Source organism: Pseudonaja textilis, chromosome 1 (genome assembly GCF_049901715.1).
Source record: "Pseudonaja textilis isolate UNSWEBS1 chromosome 1, rPseTex1.2, whole genome shotgun sequence".
NCBI lineage: Eukaryota > Metazoa > Chordata > Lepidosauria > Squamata > Elapidae > Pseudonaja > Pseudonaja textilis.
In genome coordinates this window covers 54,056,851-54,075,636 of record NC_141990.1, presented here as the reverse complement: position 1 = coordinate 54,075,636, position 18,786 = coordinate 54,056,851, and the positions used below count along the sequence as shown (strand labels likewise).

Here is an 18,786-nt window from a genome sequence, read left to right as displayed (position 1 = left end):
TGTAACAGATTTAATGCCAACAGTTGTGATTAAAAAAAAACAAAGAAAACAGATTCAAGGAATCTGTTTAGAGGGGATTATGATTGCCTTTGAAATGAAAACCATTGTTTGGCCTGGGTGAAAACCCTTGTTTGTTTTTAAAGATGCTCCCTAAACAAAGTCCATGATAATTTGGTCTCTTTGTGATCCAACCTAGTGAACTGAAATATAAACTTCCATCTTAGCCTGACAGGTTATTGAATAATAGCCCTCTAGCACAAGCTTGCATGCATCTGGCTACAGTAGCTGTGGGTTTGAGAAAATGCTGCTGCTCTGGGAAATTGGATATTCAAATCTTTAACAAGTGACAGAGGTAGCCAGTAAAATTAAGATTTTGGTGATGCAATGTATAGGGGCAAGATGCAAAGTGAGGCTGTTAAGCAAGGATAACATTCTGGATCTCCCTGGATTTGGAAGGGAGTTAATGAGTTTTTCACTGTTTCATTTTTAAATTAAACAGGTTTTCCAGCAGTCATTTTATTGGTCCTCAAATGCCCCTAGTTTGCACAACCAAAATTTGGTGGCAAAATCACTGATTTTTGTGCCATGATTTCTGCTTCCTTGCTTTTCTTCAAAGTGTAGAATTGAAGTGTTTATTTTGTACCTCTAAATCAGTGGTGGGATTCAAAATTTTTTACTACTGATTCTGTGGGCGTGGCTTGGTGGGCATGGCAGGGGAAGGATACTGTAAAATCTCTATTCCCTCCCTTCTCCACTAACCTGCTTTCCAGCTCCATTCTCCTGTGGAGGGCAACAAAAGACCCAGCTGACCTGGGACTTGGGAGGCAAAGAATAGACAGGGGCAGGGGCAGTCAAAGGTGGTATTTGCCGGTTCTCCGAAGTACTCAAAATTTCCGCTACCGGTTCTCTAGAACTGGTCAGAACCTGCTGAAAACCACCTCTGCTCTAAATGCTACCAAAAAGTGTTTCTGCCTTACCCTCTTTTGCCACCCCCACACCACAGAACACACACACACACACACACTCCTTGAAGACTCCAAGAGCTCCTTTTCTTTTCTTTTAAGTGAACACTAACTTAGAAAAGATGCTCATTTCTGCTAGATTGTTCTGGTTTATTACAGGGATATTATATATATAAGAATGGAACTTTTACATAGAAATAAGACAAATCCAAAATAAGTTTGAAGACTAACTACTAAATATAAATACAAAAAAGAAAAAGAAAAAAAGAAACTGATTTAATGTCTGGGGGAAAAAAGAACAGAATCGGAGCATTCCTCATTTTTCTCATCTATAACTTATATTAGTTTGCTGAAATTTGGAAATATATAAAAATATTTTAGTTACTCCCTACAGTTGCTCCTTTCCTCCTCTTTTCTCAATGTTATATAAGCACTGAAAGGAGCTTACTTTAGTATGATATTATAAAGTACAATACTTTAATACCCAACATAAAAATCTTCATCATAAGACACTTATGACACAACATTTTTATGGAGTTAACAGTCAGTTTTTCATGCATTTCTCAAACACATTTTCTATTAGCTGTATACAGTGCTATTACTCTCCACCAGTGGAGACACCCAAGTTTTGCAGAGCAGAGTCACTATGATAATGCAGATAAGAACATAACCTGGAAAACTCTCAATGCAAGCGGGAAAGTCTGCTCACAAAATCTGCCTTCTGCAAAGTACTAAGCTAATTAAAGTGAGTGGCATCAACTGTAAAAGAAACATAATAAGCCAATTTATAGAAACCACTTAGGTTTTTCTCTGTCCTTGTGATGCAGTGTAGAATACAGCATGCCAAACTCAGTAAATTCAACTATCCAAGAGTGTCTTCCTTTTATTACCATGGTTTTCATTCTTCTTTAAATAGACAATTCTCTGCATTATGGGCTATGTTCCACTGCTTTAGCAAAAACAATAATAAGGAAAATACCGTGTTTCTCCAACAATACGGCCTCCACCAATAGGAAGGCCCAGCATGATTTCTAGGCATGAGGTGAAATTAAGCGCCACCCCCAAAATTTAGGCCTATTTAAACCATGTGTTTCCCCGCCATTTCTCACATTGTTCGTTAGAACTACACGAGGTGAAGAGAAATGGGGGGGAAGGGTGGGGGGATGGGGAGAAAACTTGCCTTTAGGAGTGCCCTGCAGGTAGCCTAGGCTAGAATACCCCGATAGCTGATAGAAGCTCCCTGAAGGCAGAGTCCCCAGCCACTTCAGGGCATGGCGTGGCTACCCGTGTCCCCTCACCTTTAGGCAGTGTCTTTCGGGCAATGGAAGCTCCCCAAATGCAGTCACCAGCCACATCGATCGGCCAGTAGAAGCGGCCTTGGGGCAAGCGTGCACACACACTCCCCTCGCCACGAGGCCACTTCTACAGGCTGATAGAAGTGGCTGGTGACTGCACTTGGGGAGCTTCCATCGCCCAAAAGAGACTGCCTAATGGCGAAGGGACACGGATAGCCACACAACACCCCGAAGCAGCTGGGGACTCTGCCTTCAGGGAGCTTTCGTTGGCTGATAGAAGAGGCCTCGCGGTGAGGTATGTGTGTATGGGCCGCTCTAGATGGGGGAGGAAATTAAGTCACTCCCGAAAAGACGGCCTAGCTGTTTTTTCAGAGGTCAAAAAAAAAAAAAAAAAGGGCCCAGCCTTATTTTGTGAGAATCACAGTAATTGTTGTTATTCACTCACAAAATTGCGTCTGACTCTTTGTGGACTCTTCATGGATCACAGAATCCCACCCCACCCTGTCCTCCACTGTCTGCCAAGCTTATGTCCATTGCATTGATGATACTTTATAATCAAGGAAAAGAATAGCTTCTTTTCAACTAATCCTGCCCAATTTTTCCTTTAAGTTCCACCTGTTTTTCTCCTTTTACTTGTTTTTTTAAATTGTCTAATGTTTGTCCAAATAAGTTTCCTTGTGTAACATTACAAGTGTTTTCTATACAGTAACTCTTTGCTGCAACTTAATGGTTATCTAAACGTCTATAACCAAGTATGATAACTCCAGCTGAGTATGAATTCATTTGTTTCTAACACCAAATGTCTAGAATATACAGGTGAAACTTGAAAATTAGAATATTGTTCAAAAGTTCATTTATTTCAGTAATGCATCTTAAACGGTGAAACTAACATATGAGATAGACTCATTACATGCAAAGCAAGATAGTTCAAGCCGTGATTTGTCATAATTGTGATATTATGGCTTATAGCTCATGAAAACCCCAAATCCACAATCTCAGAAAATTAGAATATTACATGCAATCAATAAAACAAGGATTGTACATAGAACAATATCAGACCTCTGAAAAGTATAAGCATGCACTCAGTACTTGGTTTGGGCCCCTTTTGCAGCAATTACTGCCTCAATGCGGCATGGAATGAAAGCTAACAGCCTGTGGCACTGCTGAGGTGTTATGGAAGACCAGGATGCTTCAATAGCCGCCTCCATCTCTTCTGCATTGTTCGGTCTCATGTCTTTCATGTTTCTCTTGGCAATGCCCCATAGATTCTCTATGGGGTTCAGGTCAGGCGAGTTTGCTGGCCAATCAAGCACAGTAATCCCACAGTCATTGAACCAGGTTTTGGTGCTTTTGGCAGTGTGGGCAGGTGCCGAGTCCTACTGGAAAATGAAGTCATTATCCCCATAAAGTTTGTCTGCGGAAGGAAACTTGAAGTGCTTCAAAATCTCCTGGTAGACGGCTATGTTGACCCTGGACTTAATGAAGCACAGTGGACCAACCCCAGCAGATGACATGGCTCCCCAAATCAACACAGACTGTGGAAACTTCACACTGGACTTCAAGCATCTTGCAGTGTGTGCCTCTCCATTCTTCCTCCAGACTCTGGGTCCTTGGTTTCTAAATGAGATGCAAAAGTTGCTCTCATCAGAAAAGAAGACTTTGGACCACTGAGCAACAGACCAGTTCTATTTTCCTTTAGCCCAGGTAAGAGGCTTCTGACATTGTTTGTTGTTCAGGAGCAGCTTGACAAGAGGAATATGACATTTGAAGCCCATGTCCAGGATCCGTCTGTGTGTGGCGGCTCTTGATGCACTGACTCCAGCCTCAGTCCACTCCTTATGAAAGTCCCCAACACTTTTGAATGGCCTTTTCCTGACAATCCTCTCCAGGCTAGTCATCCCTGCTGCTTGTGCACCTTTTTCTTCCACACTTTTCCCTTCCACTTAACTTTCTATTAATGTGCTTTGATACAGCACTTTGGGAACATCCAACTTCCTTTTCAATTACCTTTTGAGGCTTTCCCTCCTTATGGAGGGTGTCAATGATGGTTTTCTGCACAACTGTCAAGTAAGCTGTCTTTCCCATGATTGTGATTCCTGCTGAACCAGACTGAGAGACCATTTAAAGGCTCAGGAACCCTTGGCAGGTGTTATGGCTTCATTAGCTGATTAGAGTGGGACACTTTGAGCCTAGACTATTGAACCTTTTCACGATATTCTAATTTTCTGAGATTGTGGATTTGGGGTTTTCATGAGCTGTAAGCCATAATCATCTCAGTTATGACACATCACGGCTTGAACTATCTTGCTTTGCATGTAATGAGTCTATCTCATATATTATTTTCACCTTTTAAATTGCATTACTGAAATAAATGAACTTTTGCACGATATTCTAATTTTTCGAGTTTTACCTGTATGGTGAAAAGGAGAATGGATTCTCCAGCTCATGCAAGGTGTTGGCAAACTCAAAAAACTTCAGCTTGAAAAGTCATCTTCTATACTAGAAACCCAAAGTAGATACATCATTATCTAGAATTTTCCCTATACTTTTTCAGTTCTTGCTTCTCATATCCAAGGCTAGAATAGGGTAAGAATGATGATATCATATGTCAACATACTAGATGTTCCTGGATCTTGTTTTACAATTCAAAAGGATCCCATAGCACATTATATTCTGCTCCTGTAATGGGCTCAGAGGCAGCAAAATGCATTTAATGAAACAAGAGGGCATTGTTGGTTGGCTGTCACGAGCCCATTTGTGCTGTGGAAGGCATGTGTTGAAATAAATCCCTTTGCAAGATTCTGCTTCAGCACAAACAGAATTCTGACTGCCACTACACAATTATTTACTAAGACTTGGGGAGTATAATTCTATGGAATTGTTTTCTTATTTTATTCCTTTTCATAGAAAACCAGGTTCTCAGTAGCTGCTTAGAAATTTAATAGGAGCCTGACTGCCTAGAGCAGGAAAAATGTATTTGGATTCCTTGTGATCCCTTATAACAGAGATTATCTTGTATGATTCTGTTAATTTAAATAACTCTAGGTCAATAGACCAGTAGTTTGAATTGGTATTCTGTATATACAAATCTCAAATCAACTTTAGTACTCTTTCAAACTGATCATCCACAATACCAAATAATTCACAACAGCTGAAATAAACTTGTAAGCAGATTGGCCTAAGCACTTATTGCTGGATTTTTCAGTGTATTTGAATATATACTATGGTGCTTAATATTACTTTAGAGCAATTGGAGTTCTCTGTCTCATTGTAACAATACCAAAATGGACAAGTCAGGAATTTTAAATTATAGAATATAACATAATGTTCACTATTAATGGCAAGAGAGATCTACATCCACACTGGAGTCTATCAAATACACAAATCATAAACACTTATCCTATTTTATTGCAAATGTTAAATTATCCAATTAGCTTTAGATAGCTGAATTAGAAAAGACCAGACTGTTTCTGCTGATTATCTTCATGGCAATCTTCCTAATTTTTTTAAAAGTATTGGGTCATCTAAAAATGACAAAGAAGATTATGGATTCCAATAATAAAAATGTGATTCCCAGTTTGATTAAGGACATAAAAGATTATGTTAAGACAACTATTTAGATATTTCTTGTGAGCAGTGCCTTATGTATATCTAAAAACTGTACAATAATTTCACTCTAACAAGGGGAGCCAAAGTTTATGGTTCTTATATAGGACGAGGGTGGCTCCAGATAGTTTTGATTAAGTAAATACAGTTGGCCTCCTTTAATTGTATTGGCAATTTTTCATACTGGCATATGTTACGAAATAAATGAAATAAGCACCTAATGTTGGCGGTACTTCTTCCACACAGATTCTGTTCATATATCAATAGGACCAAAGCTCTAATAACATTCAGTGATAAAGATACAAAGATTTAGAAAACCTGAAAGCAGCAAACCTGTACAGAGTAAGACAGTACAAATTATTCCCCCCACTCCCAGAGATGGCGAACATACTACCGTAGGTTTTAGGCACACAACTTTTATCTGACATAGACATTGTATGAATGGAACAGGCTGTTTTTTTAAATTGTCCAATTACACAGCATGATGAGCTAGTAGATGGGCAGTCACCTGTATCTGCAGCATGATGAGCTAGTAGATGGGCAGTCACCTGTATCTGCTGCTATTGGCAGCGAGGGATCAACAATCTACACTGGCATACTGAAAGAAATCTTGCTTCCTCTGAGAAATTCAGTATTGCTGATTTCCTGTTGACAATAGTAATAAGAAACCAACAATCTAGCACATAATTGCTGGGAGAGTTTAATTAGGCTTACACAACCCTTCCAGTAATCTTCCACTAAACCACTGCTTTCTAGAGCAGGAAATGAATAATCTGCAGGCAGATTTTTCTCATTGAATATGGTCGATTGTTCAGAAAGGTGGCACCCGTGTAGAGATGAAAGCAACTCTAGCAATCAGTGTTGTTCTCTTGGAATTATTGTTTCAACAGAAGGGAATATATAGTTCAGGGCTGAACAGTGAAGTTCTTGGTACTAAGCTTGCTTGTTAAAATGTCTGCCAGCAAACATTAAGTTCAGAGACCACCGAGATCTCCACATTATAAAGTTTGAAGAAGTAATTTAGACTGTGAGTTCTAGTCCTGTTTTTGGTATAAAAGCCAACTGGGTGAATTTGGGCCAGTCACTCTGTCACGCCAACTCACTTCACAGGGTGTTGTGGGAAAATAGGAGGAAGGTGTGTTGGATGTTTGCCACCTTATTTTTAAAAATAATAAAGGTGGGAAATAATAAAGACCAGTTTAACCATTTGCTCATTACAAGAATTAAAGCATTCCAGGCATAGTTATTGAGCTGCCACCTAAAAACATCTAACAGAACTTGCCATCTCTTTGGATAATTGGTTCCATTCTTAGCCTATGCTGTCAAATTCTGCTTCCATTATTTTGTATTCTACACTCTTAAATGTGCGTCCTGACCTTCTAAGTTCCATCATATCACCCATTCTTTCTCAAGTTTAATATATCCTGCTGTTTTAATATGCCTTTAATTTTTTGTCCCCTAATCATCTTTGTACCCTTTTCTGAACCAGCTTCATTTTCTCTTAAAGCATGGATCCCAGAACTGGACTTTGTCCCTCAAGATGTTGTCTAAGCAGCCATAAGAGAATGGAACAATTATTTGCCTTAATTTAGAAAGCCTACTTATAATCGTAACATGTTAAAAGTTTCAAGAACCACTGGAGATCAGCTAGTCCAACCCATTCCCAGTCCAAGTACCTATTGCTTCAACAATCCTGACAAGAAGCCATTTCTTTTGTTTATACACTTACAAACATTAAGAAGTTCCTTATCCCTTAAAGCAGATTGTTCCACTGTTGAAATTTTGTTACATTTTTGTTTTGAAAGCCCAACCTTGAGCTTGTTTGGAGCTTAGCAGTGGGGCGCAGCTATCGTATACCCTTGACTGAAGATAGGTACACTCCTTCTGTGTTGGATGGTCGTCCTCTTCCACTGAGCGCAGAGCTACGGGAGGGATACACATGGAGCGGTGAGGAAGGAGACACCCGCCTAGCCAGCCAGATCAGCCAAATCAACCCTGGTGATCAACGGGGAGACAGATGTCGCAGCCAGATCGCTCTCCTATCCAATCAAAGTCCAACCAAAATCTTACTTCCTTATAAAATTAAGCTTATTGTTATCTTGTGAAATAATTTTGAACAAATTTATGTCCTATTCCATTGATCGCCTTTTGCAAATTTGAAGAGTACTATCATGCCTCACAACATTTTTTTCTCCAGAAACAGATGAAATTTTCCCATCAGATTTTCTTTTCTTGAAACGAGAGCCCAAAATTGGAGGCTATGTTCTAGAACAGAAGCAACGATTCTTAATCTTGACACTGTATTTTTTGATGCAGCCTAAAATAGTAACTTTGGGAGGAGCAACCACGTAACACAATGATCAGAATAGAATTTTACATTTGTGGATTAACAATATTACAAATAGAACATATTTTAAGTGTTGAGATTATTACTCAACATAATTTAACTTGTTAGCATTATAAAACTACTGTAGCAAGCCAAAACCAACTTTTATTTATTGCTACACATTCAGCCCACCTATTAATTCTATATGGATTCTAAATTTCTGTCCCAAAACTACGTATCATAGCATAAATGTTGATAACATCAGTTTAAAAACAATACAAATAACTAGGATCGAGTATGCTTGCAGATAATTATTTTTCAAATTCAAGTACTCAGGCATGGAATGTACTTCCTGAAGTATTATGTGGATTGAAACAAAATTCTCCACTGGATTTTATTATCTAAATGTTACAAGGCAGTACTGGGCAGTTTATATATTTACTTTCAATTAATTATCTTAGTCCGATTTAATAATGAATTATTTCAGCTATGTACATTCATTATTGACTAAAATCATTAAAATACCTATGGCATTATTCAAAGGTCCACTTGTAATATTTGTAATGTGAATAATGTAATTAGAGACCAGGCAGGACGAAACATACTTTATTGTACTGCAACATCAAAACACATGAAGAGTACATCAAAGACCATGCCAATGACAGATCATCAGAGTAGTAAAATAAAGGGGATATTACTGAAATCAATATTAAAGACTATTCACTACACTATTTTAAGTATCCTTACTGAACTTAGATGCAGCATACACATCTACCGGTACATCTTGTCCTTCTAAAATGCGTAATAGAAATTTTTAAAAGATCAAACTAAGAGGGATGGCAAAGTGCCACCTCTGGAGTGCAAAAAATATAACCACAATCCCATCCCCCTTCAGCCTGCTACTTATGTATGATATTACAGACATCTTCAGAGAACATAATTCTTAAAGACACTTGCAATGGTATCACTTCCTATCCCAGCCATTACCAGTATGGTTAGGAAGATTAAAGTTATTACCAATATCTCACCAACTATAGAAATACTCTTGTGTATTCTTTGCTCAATGATAGAATTTAACAAGCGCTTAGGAATCTATTGCAGTAAAGCACATCTCATATATGTCCTTATTTATGAAATATTTAGTACTGACAAGAAGAGTACAAAGTTGTGATTAGTCCTATAAGATTCAGCTCTTGGATTTCCAAAAACATGCCACTGAGGGAAGGCCATGCCAGCAGCAACATTTGGGTACCTGTGACTAAGGAGAGTATATAGAAATATTTGCTCTGATGAAGAATCAGTACTGCAACACAAGTAACTTGCTAAAGGAAGCACCAGATCATTCACTTACAAGGTACAGCCTAATGAGCTTCCTGTGTTGGTAAAAGCAGCAAAGGCCCAGCATCACAAAGATAAGATGCATCTAAGATCTAAGCTTTGACATCAGAAGCAGCATCTGAAGACAAGTTGTAAGCTATTTAAACAGGCATGGATTAAATGCCTGAATGTATACGTGCCCTCCTTCCTGATAGCCAGGTTTTAATGCAGAACTAAAGGTTAAGCAAAAAAGGGGGGGGAATAAACTCCAAGACTAAGTTTCTATTTAAGATCAACTAAGAAGGAAAAGGAATAAGATAACTGCTTAATCCCCATAATTATCAACATACTTTTGAACCAATACAATACAGTCATTTCTCAATATTTTAAATTATGCTTGGAAAAATAGAGACATAGTTTTGTCCTATTTGCTTAAACAAGTAGTAGAACATCAGCCACATGGTAAAAGTGTTGCTTAAGTAAATGACGAATGAAAACAACTTTGGGTTACACGAAGAAAGACAAGCATAGATTCCATTCTACCAATGAACCCCAACAAGAATATGAATCAGCGGCCAGCACAAACTGGACAAAACACTGAATCTTTTCAGCATTCTTCACAAGGTCAGAACTCTTCGTCAGCCAGTCACGTAAGGTGGAAAATCTGGCTTAAAAATGAAATAAAAACTGAGGACAAAATGGAAATAAATTAAAAGGCATCCTTATGATGTAACAGGTTTTACAAACTAAAATACAACTGATTTCTCTAATAAAAGAAATTTCCAAATTCCTTTTGGATGATTTGTAGCTTCAAATGCTTACATAGCTGAGACTGAAAAAGTGTTACAGCATCCAGATAACGTTCTCTATGAATAACAAGGGTTAAAAAAAGAAAAATAATAAAGAAAAAGGAACACTCCATATGGAATTCTCTTTCCCTCTCTGTAGTTCCCTCTTTCCCTCTCTTTGTAAGTTCATGAATCCAACGCAGATGCTAAGGTAACAGCGTATGTAAGTAAGGGTTGGTTTTTTTTGTTGATTTTTCTTTTTTTAAGTTTCAACAAAGAAAGCCTGAAGATGAAGAGATTTCCATTCAGGAGTTATCAGACGGAACATGCTCTTCAAAACCCTCGCTTTCTCGGACTAAAGCTCTTTCCAGGATAACACGGCCTTCCTTGTAGCGCTGGCTGTCTTCAGTAGCAAATTCATATATCCAGCCAAGTTTGCTGTTGCAGTTCTTGCAGCTAACATCACGAACCATATGACGGCCAGTGAGCATAACTCGGTCTTGAACTTCACTGTACTGCAGATTTACTACCTAAAGGAAGTTAAAAAGAGAGAAGCATTTGACTGATTGATTTATATCCCGAATTTTCTTTAGGAGCTCAATGCAACACTCTTTTGTCACATTTTTTCCCCAGTAACAACTCTGTGAGGTAGGTTAGACTGAGAAAAATGTACTGGCTGAAAGTTAGTGAGCTTCCATAGCCAAAGAAGCTAACATTTGGATCTTCCTACTAGTCAGACACCTTTCCCATTGCACTATATTTCAGTCTTATTACATTTGCAGTGACAACTTATGATCATTAGAGAACTATGGAAAAAATAATTCTCAACTTTTAATGTCACTCCTTAACTACTCTGTATAAGCAGCACAATAGCTTTAATTGGAATTTTGCTCTGTTGATAAACACTACTATGGTAACAATTCCTTCAACATGTTTTCTTCCCCTAATAATGTTCTCTATTTTGGAGACAAATTACCCTTCAAAATTAAGCAAGCTATGCATTTTAAGGAGGTAGAATTCAGCCCAAAGTAAGGTCTAACGATGTCCAGCAAATCCTACACATATTATAATCTGTATTATTTAGGCAAATATAAGTACATTAATGAACTTGGTCTATAAGTTATAGTTTGTTAGAACATAAATTAGTTACCACTTTATCTCCAATGTTTTACCCATTTGTTACATTCAAATTTTCAACATTTTCAGCAATTGAAAGCTGACTTTTTCTAATCTTTAACAAAAATCGATATTGTAGCAAATTTTACATCTGAAAAGAACCCTAGGTGACTGTTATTATCACATTGTTAGAATTCTTAAATGGACATTTCTGCTTCACCTAACCATATATTGCAGGAATACTGAAATCACACTAACTAATTTTAGATGTCTTTAACTAACCTTGTTAAATAAAAAGGCTCGTCCTGTAGCTCCTGTAAAACGGGTAGATATAAGCTCTGAGCGGTTGGTCAAAATTGTGTCACAATTTGCACAGGAGAATAGGCGAGTACCACCAATATGATCCAAGAAGATGCGGCCCATTTTAAAAATTATTAGAGCCCTAAAAAACAGAAACAAATTGTATTAATGTTGAAAAGTCAAAGTAAAGCAAAATACTGGTGAGAATTATATTTAAAAAATGTTGACAGAGTGCATAATATCAGTAATAACTTTCATAAATATTCATTGTGGCTACTTAAATGACTAGATATCGCCACCTTCATATCCAACTCTCTGTTACTATGTCTATAGAAGTTGGCCTCATGTTCAAAAAGAGGGAGGAAAAAAATCATGATTTTTTCAAAATCAGATGATTTGCAAATAGCTCAGACACAATCCATCTCCCTATGCTGCTTTACAAACACGAAAAAGCAAGCAAGAAAAATCACTTCTTCATTACTTCTATTATTTATTTTAGAAAATAACCAAGAGCACTGAATGCAGCCAGATTCTTTTCCCTCTACCTTTTGAATAGCCAGCTGCCCATCTGTACCACAAGGCTGTGTAAGTCTATAATTCCATGTAGGTGAAACAGGTTTGTTGTTTCTTTAACAAAATGAAAGGTGATGTTCATCTCCTATAAACCCACTCAGACATTCTCTCCATGCCATTAGCTTCAATGTTATTTGGGGTCTTCCAAGTTAGATCACAATCCTTATTCTGAACCTAGCTTGACCCATCATAGTAATTTCATTCTGTGATTTTGATTTTGACTCTAGCGTTCCCTTAATCATATTACTTCTGTATTATTACAAAATCTCAAACAATTCTTTATGGCAATTTGCCTGTGACCTGTCCCTGGCCTGCTTGCCCTTGCTCTCTTAAGCTATTTGATTCCCCAAACACAGCTTGAGAGATCCCATTTTGCTCGTTTTCCCAAAAGCTGTGATTGAATAATGAGGAAAACAATGCTACTCTGATCCCACAGGGTAATCTGATCTAATATGTTTCTGTATATTCCAGAATCCAATATTTCTGCTTTATTTCCTTCCTACTAAGATATTTTATGCAAGCTGTACCTTTGCCCTAATCAGTACCAGAACTTCACCAAGGTTTTTGAATTAAACCAGGGTATGTTTGAGCCATTCATCTCATCTCAGATGTTTTATTCCAAATTGCTCCAATTGTAGGCTTTTCTTTAGTATGCAACCCTGGGAACCACTGACCATAGAACTTGTCAGTAGAACTTTTAAAAGTTGCAAAATGTATCATTAAAATATTTTGACCATTTAATATATTTTACACATTAAAATACTCAAAATCAACTAAAAATATAGTATTATATGAAAAGTTTTAGAGTTATGTATATATTGAAAAGAAAATATAATTGATACTTTCAAATATCAGAACATTCTTTTGTTGTCCAAAGATAAAAGAACCATGGATTTAAATGAAAAGAACAGGAGGATATTTGCTGCAGAAACAAAATATTCTACTTAGAATTTCTAAATAAAGACAAGTTGTCATGGATAATTATAGTAGTCCATAAGGTTGTATTTGAAACGAATTGTACATGACCATTAAATCTCCCTACGAACTTTCATGATTCTATGTACCAATATTACACTTATGTGAGAACAAACTGCAAGCCTTTGACTGGAAAGACTGTAAATGGAAAATAGCCCCAGATAAATCTGGATAAATAGACCAGGTAAATTAATCAGGATAATTTATTTACTATACTTAGGACATAAGCTACTTCTTTTTCCATGAGGACTCACAAGAACAAAATCGAATTAAAAGATGGAGGAAGGACACCAGGAAGAAGGATGTGGAAGAAGAAAACTTTAAACTGTCAGAATGAAGCCACCTTCTTGACTTTATCACTGACCAAAAATAAATCATTATTGGTACAAGTTTCTGGTAGTAGCTGGCATATCAGCAGATGGACTGGGCTCTTTATCTCTCCTCATTCACACAGTGTGCTATTATCTGCAAAGAGTTTCCACTTGAGCATATTGGTTTTACATTTAGGCATTCTAACTCAAACGAATTCAAGGTCCTCCAAGCAGTATAAAGGAGATCAGAGCCTTCAGCTACTAATGTTAGTCCTTGCTTAATGGCCTTCTTCCTCCATCTTTTAATTCGATTTTGAAGAAGGTTTGTTTTTGCCATAAAGTTGTTTCTAGATCTAAGTCAGCGTGCTTGGGGCATCTGTCCATAGGATTCAACAATCATTCTCTTGTTAGTTCTCTCGGAATCAGCTACTCCTCTCCTGATCTTAGGTGGAACAATGACAGCAAGAGGATATAGTTTGTCAATTGGTGTAGGTTTGAGGCAACCTGTCACTAAGCGTACTGGTTCATTGACAGCGATATCAATTTGTTACATAGGCTACTATTAAATTCCTAAGAACTTGATAAAACCAGCCTCCTACACCTCACTGTCTACAAAGCCTATACGCTTATTTAGAGAGATATGTGTACAAAAATAAATGTTAAAAAACAGTGCAATATATAATTCTTAGTTTCAGATTGCAAACATCATTCTTCAAAAGATAAATCAAGCTGAAATCTGAAAACAATCACCAAAAGCCAGTATATAACGAAAGAAAAAATATATAATTTCAAAAACATTTATTATGGCATATACTGTTGTAGTCTAGCTGTATAACTATTTTAGATGAGAAAGTAAAACAATTTATAGAAAATATTCTCTATTATACTATTCCAAAATGTTTTACGACATTTCTGCTTGTGGCCTATATTCCATTGTCTTCTAGAGACCAGGTGGCAGCTCAGAAAATAAGAATATTCAACTAACAAATCACTAGATATCAAAATCTGAAAAGACATGAAAATGATACTGTTATTATCACTGTTCTTTTTTTACCCATTTTTAACAAAACAAGGAATATGGAAAAACCTAGCATACTCTTCCTTATAGAATAATTTATGTAGTTATTATGGGTCTAGTTTTTTAAAGGAAAATCACTTGCCCATTAGTACTTTTCAGCACAACCATTACAATAACTGGATTGTAATACTTTATTGATCCCACCCACTCCAGAATTTTATGCAGACAATTTAAAACAATGATTTAACATCCTATCAGGCATGAAGACCTGATATTATAGGAAAGCCCAAGGTTAATTCAGATGGTTAAGTCTTATTAGTTAATTCACTGACCACCTTCAGAGTATTTCAAGATATAACCCTCTCCTTACCATCATTCTTTGTCTGGATTTGTTAGATTTATTGATTGCCATGAAGTTTTCCCACTTATATATATTTATTAGCAAAGAAAGATATGCCTTAGTTATTTTGGAGAAGCATCCTTTCAAAAACATATTTAATACACTAAAAGAATGGATTGAAGAGATCTGTATGTGTGTTTGATTCAGGTAACTTTTTAATTCTAAAATGAATATATCTTCTTTATAATTAGCAGAGATGATTAAATGCAGTACCATCAACATAGTAATTAACATTCCAGACTAGAAGCCAGAAAATAAGTTCTAGTCCTCCTTTAAGGCATGACATCCAAATCGGTGAGTTTGGGCCAGTTACTCTTTTAGTGGGCAGTTGTTTGGGGATTGGAATACATTTTGTTGTTCCTTAAACAAATGTGAAATAAATTCTATAGAATCTGAAGAAATTTTTTTTTTAGTATATATTTTATTTTTATTCAGAAACATTTTGAATACAGCGTATTGTCAGGACATAACTGAAGAAATAATTTTAATGCAATTCTAATCTATATTAAGACTGGATAAAATAGTACAGTTTTTTTTTAAACAAAAGTGGACTACTGAATGAATCCAGCATGGTTAAAATCTGTCTTTTCCACCCAATGAATGCAAACTTGTGGAAACACAACGATCAGGCATTTCGAACCAAAGAATGAACTACTAGAGAAATAAGAAAAGAAAAAGAAAAGCAGAATTGTTTCCTGATAGCATTTCCATCACATGAGCAGCTGTGCCACAAACCTTCCCACCAATCATGAGAGAACACTCCAGGAGTTACTTTTGCCACCTCCGCCAGAAACCCAAGACCCATCCCGACAGCGCATGGAAGAGGAAAAAAAATAGACCTGAAACCTGATCACGTGCCTCGCCCCCTCCAATCAGCAAGGATTCTGCCTACTTCCTTCACATGGGAGAATGAGGTGAACCCAGATGATTTGACAACACACACAGAAAAAGAAACAGCTGACAAAGAGACCAGCAAGGCCTCCTGTTGTTATCTCCACAGACAGGATAAGGAAGGAAAAGGAAGCTGTTATTAGATTTAGAAACTTTTACATTCAGGAACCTCTTATACATTTATAGGTATCCAAGACGGCAACAGGGATAAAATTTATATGCGGTCAGTGAAGTGGCTGTATTTTGGGGTGGGGGGGGAGAACAAGACTCTAAAGGAACATTTTAACTAGAAGAAGCATACCTCAGTAAGCGAACTGCAGCAAGCCTAAGGATTTCTGTCACTTTTCGGAATCAGCACATCGCTAAAACAAAAATAAGCAGGACCAACGCAGAGCTTTAAACGGGTTGCTCAGAATAACGCGTAGGCGTGCAAAACACAAATAAAACTGGTTTCCTTACAGGAGCGACACCCTCAAGAGTTGTCCTAGGTGGAGGAGGAAACAATGGAGTGGAAAAAGGACGGAAGCACACGCACCACACAGGCTTCTCTCTCTCTCTCTCTCTGTTTCTTAGTCCCACCGGAGCGGGACAATCGCGGCCGCACTTTTAGCCCGTTTGCCGCAGAAAAGCTAATCCCTCCTCACGGATCTCCTCTGCGGCGCCGGACAAAAGGCAGCCAGCGGGGGAATGGCTGAAACTCAGGGCAGCAGCCCAACCACGGCCGGTCCAGGCTGGGTAGCTGAGCCGAAAAACATAGCCCTTTCGCTGTGGCGGCCGGAGGGGGAGGAGGAGGAGGAGGAGAGGATGCAAGGGCGGCGGGCTGCTGGCAGGGGGAGGCGGCGGCGGCGGCCCGACACACAGGAGAGGCGGGAGGGCGGGCGGGCGCGCAGCTTCGTGCCATATTGGGTGTTATTGTGCCATAACTGAGTGTTATTGTGATAATGCGAGGGCGGGGCCAGTTGGGGGGTGGGTTGTTTGGCTGCTGGGAAGGGCAGGGCGAGTGAGGAAGTGAAGGCAGGAGAGGCAAACGGGAAGGAGGTTTGCGCTGTGGGGGGTGGGGGGAGGGGAGTTTGGGAGAAAGAAAACAAGAGGCGCGCCGGACTGCCCGTCGCCGAGCAAAAACAGCGAGCCCGGAGAAGAAGACAGGGGATGCAAAGGGCCCTGAGACGAAGAGGAGAGGCTCTCCAAGGCCCCCGGACGCAGCTCCTTCGGCCACTGGCCTCCCCACCCCCGTCTCCAGAGCCCCGCGGAGCAGCAACAGTAGAAGCAGCCATTACCTACCAAGAAGTGACCCGCGACTCCGAGGCAGCCTGGACTGAAAGGAAAAAGCGGGCAGCCAAAGAGCCGCCTCGGCGCCGGCTACCTGCTTCGTCCCCGAGAAAGCTCCGAGCGTCGCTCTCCCCACTCAGCCAGGCAGGTCCCACTCTCCGGCCCTGGCTTGGCTCCGCCCACCGGGAGGAGGATCCCCCCCTCCCCCCTTCAACTGTGTCAGTCGTGGCCATGCTAAGCTGAGGAGGGCGGTCTCCTCTTAGCGCGAGCCACGCCCCTCCGCTGACGCGGCTCGAGCCTCGCACAAACATTGAGGCCACGTGGGGGCGGTGGTGTGTGTGTGGGGGGGGGAGGTGTTTCCTTAAAGGGCCAGAGGCTGGACCGAGAAGTCTGGGAAGGCGATGCGTTTTGCGTCGTCGGGTCTTCCCGTTCGAGTCTCTTTGTTGGGGCTTGCTCGTCGCCTGGGAAAGCCCTTGTTTTGTTCCTTTCCGTATAGAAAAATATTACTAGATTCCGTGTCACAAGGAAAGGAGGGAAGAAAGATCCATTCGGTGCAGTTTTGTTGTGGGAAAGGAGAATGAAGACATAAGGTCTTAATTAAGTGTATTCATTCTTAAACAGAAAATAAGGGCCTCAACTTAATAATGTAGTGCAATAGCTATATGTACATGTTCCATTGTTTGCTTACAAAAACAATCATGTATATTATATACTTAATTGCAATAGACTGGAGAGTTGCTGCCCTGAAAAATAAGATATTACGTCACCGTCTCAGAGGCTTTGTGTGGCTATGGATAATATCCATAATAAATTGTAAACATATAGGTAATGTAAATGGATGGGCTGTACAGTGTATCTCATGAAACAAAGCACAGACTAATGGACACAACTACCTGCTAGCAAGCAAGGAATGTAGTTGGGTTTCTGGAACAATTATATTGGCATTAGTGTTCAAAGACTTTTCTGCACACTACAAGCCTGCCTTGGAAGAGATTGCCAGTTATCTTTTCTGGAGTAGATGTGACTCCTTTGTCCACCTTTGTCATCTAAATAAACACAATCTGGAAATCAAAATGTGAACATACTGTGAGCACCCCTACATTGATAGAATTTGTGCCCGAAGCAGCAACAAGACAAAGCTCTTAGGTGGATGGGTGATCTAGAATTCTGCCATCACTTTATAAAAATAGAATTGAGGATGCTTTGGGATAACCAAATCTTCCATCCACACTTTTTTCATGGCCTGAATATGTTTACAGATAAATACATCTATGCATCTTAAATGAAAATAAGTATGTTCATGGATAACTTTTTCTCAGGCTTTTACTTTTTAACAGATCCTTGGACAGATATTGGCACAGCAGGGGAAAAAAACCTACGGGTGTAAAGTAAATTTGGAAGTTGAAAAGAAAAATTCCAGACATCAATGCCAACTTCCTTAATGTTGCCAAGAATGCTGTCATCATGAATCCACCCTGTCTACCAAATAAGAAATGTATTCATAAATGAATGGCTTATTTCTGAATAGATATTTTTAAGTTCTTCTGTTGTAAGAACCTGTGAACTTGAACAGTAGCTTTTCCCACCTCAATGCAGCTATAATGCTCACCTTTACAAGTATCCTGTTGGAAGTTAAAAC

At 38.9% G+C, this 18,786-nt stretch overlaps 1 protein-coding gene across 4 annotated transcripts; it reads right to left on the bottom strand.

The window, feature by feature from the left end:
• Nucleotides 1–8,779: 8,779 nt before the first annotated feature.
• On the bottom strand, nucleotides 8,780–17,389 carry YPEL5 (yippee like 5). Of its 4 annotated transcripts, none has more exons than XM_026695629.2 (3): nucleotides 17,160–17,389; nucleotides 11,693–11,852; nucleotides 8,780–10,824 (listed from the first exon to the last, which is right to left on the bottom strand). In XM_026695629.2, the coding sequence occupies exons 1-3, from the start codon at nucleotides 17,378–17,380 to the stop codon at nucleotides 10,600–10,602; spliced, it is 606 nt and encodes a 201-aa protein (XP_026551414.2). In that variant the 5' UTR covers nucleotides 17,381–17,389; the 3' UTR covers nucleotides 8,780–10,599. The 4 variants fall into 4 exon arrangements, with proteins under 4 accessions (XP_026551414.2, XP_087790839.1, XP_087790830.1 ...); XM_087934713.1 differs by having other exon boundaries at nucleotides 17,242–17,330; XM_087934704.1 differs by having other exon boundaries at nucleotides 17,156–17,313.
• Nucleotides 17,390–18,786: the final 1,397 nt, after the last annotated feature.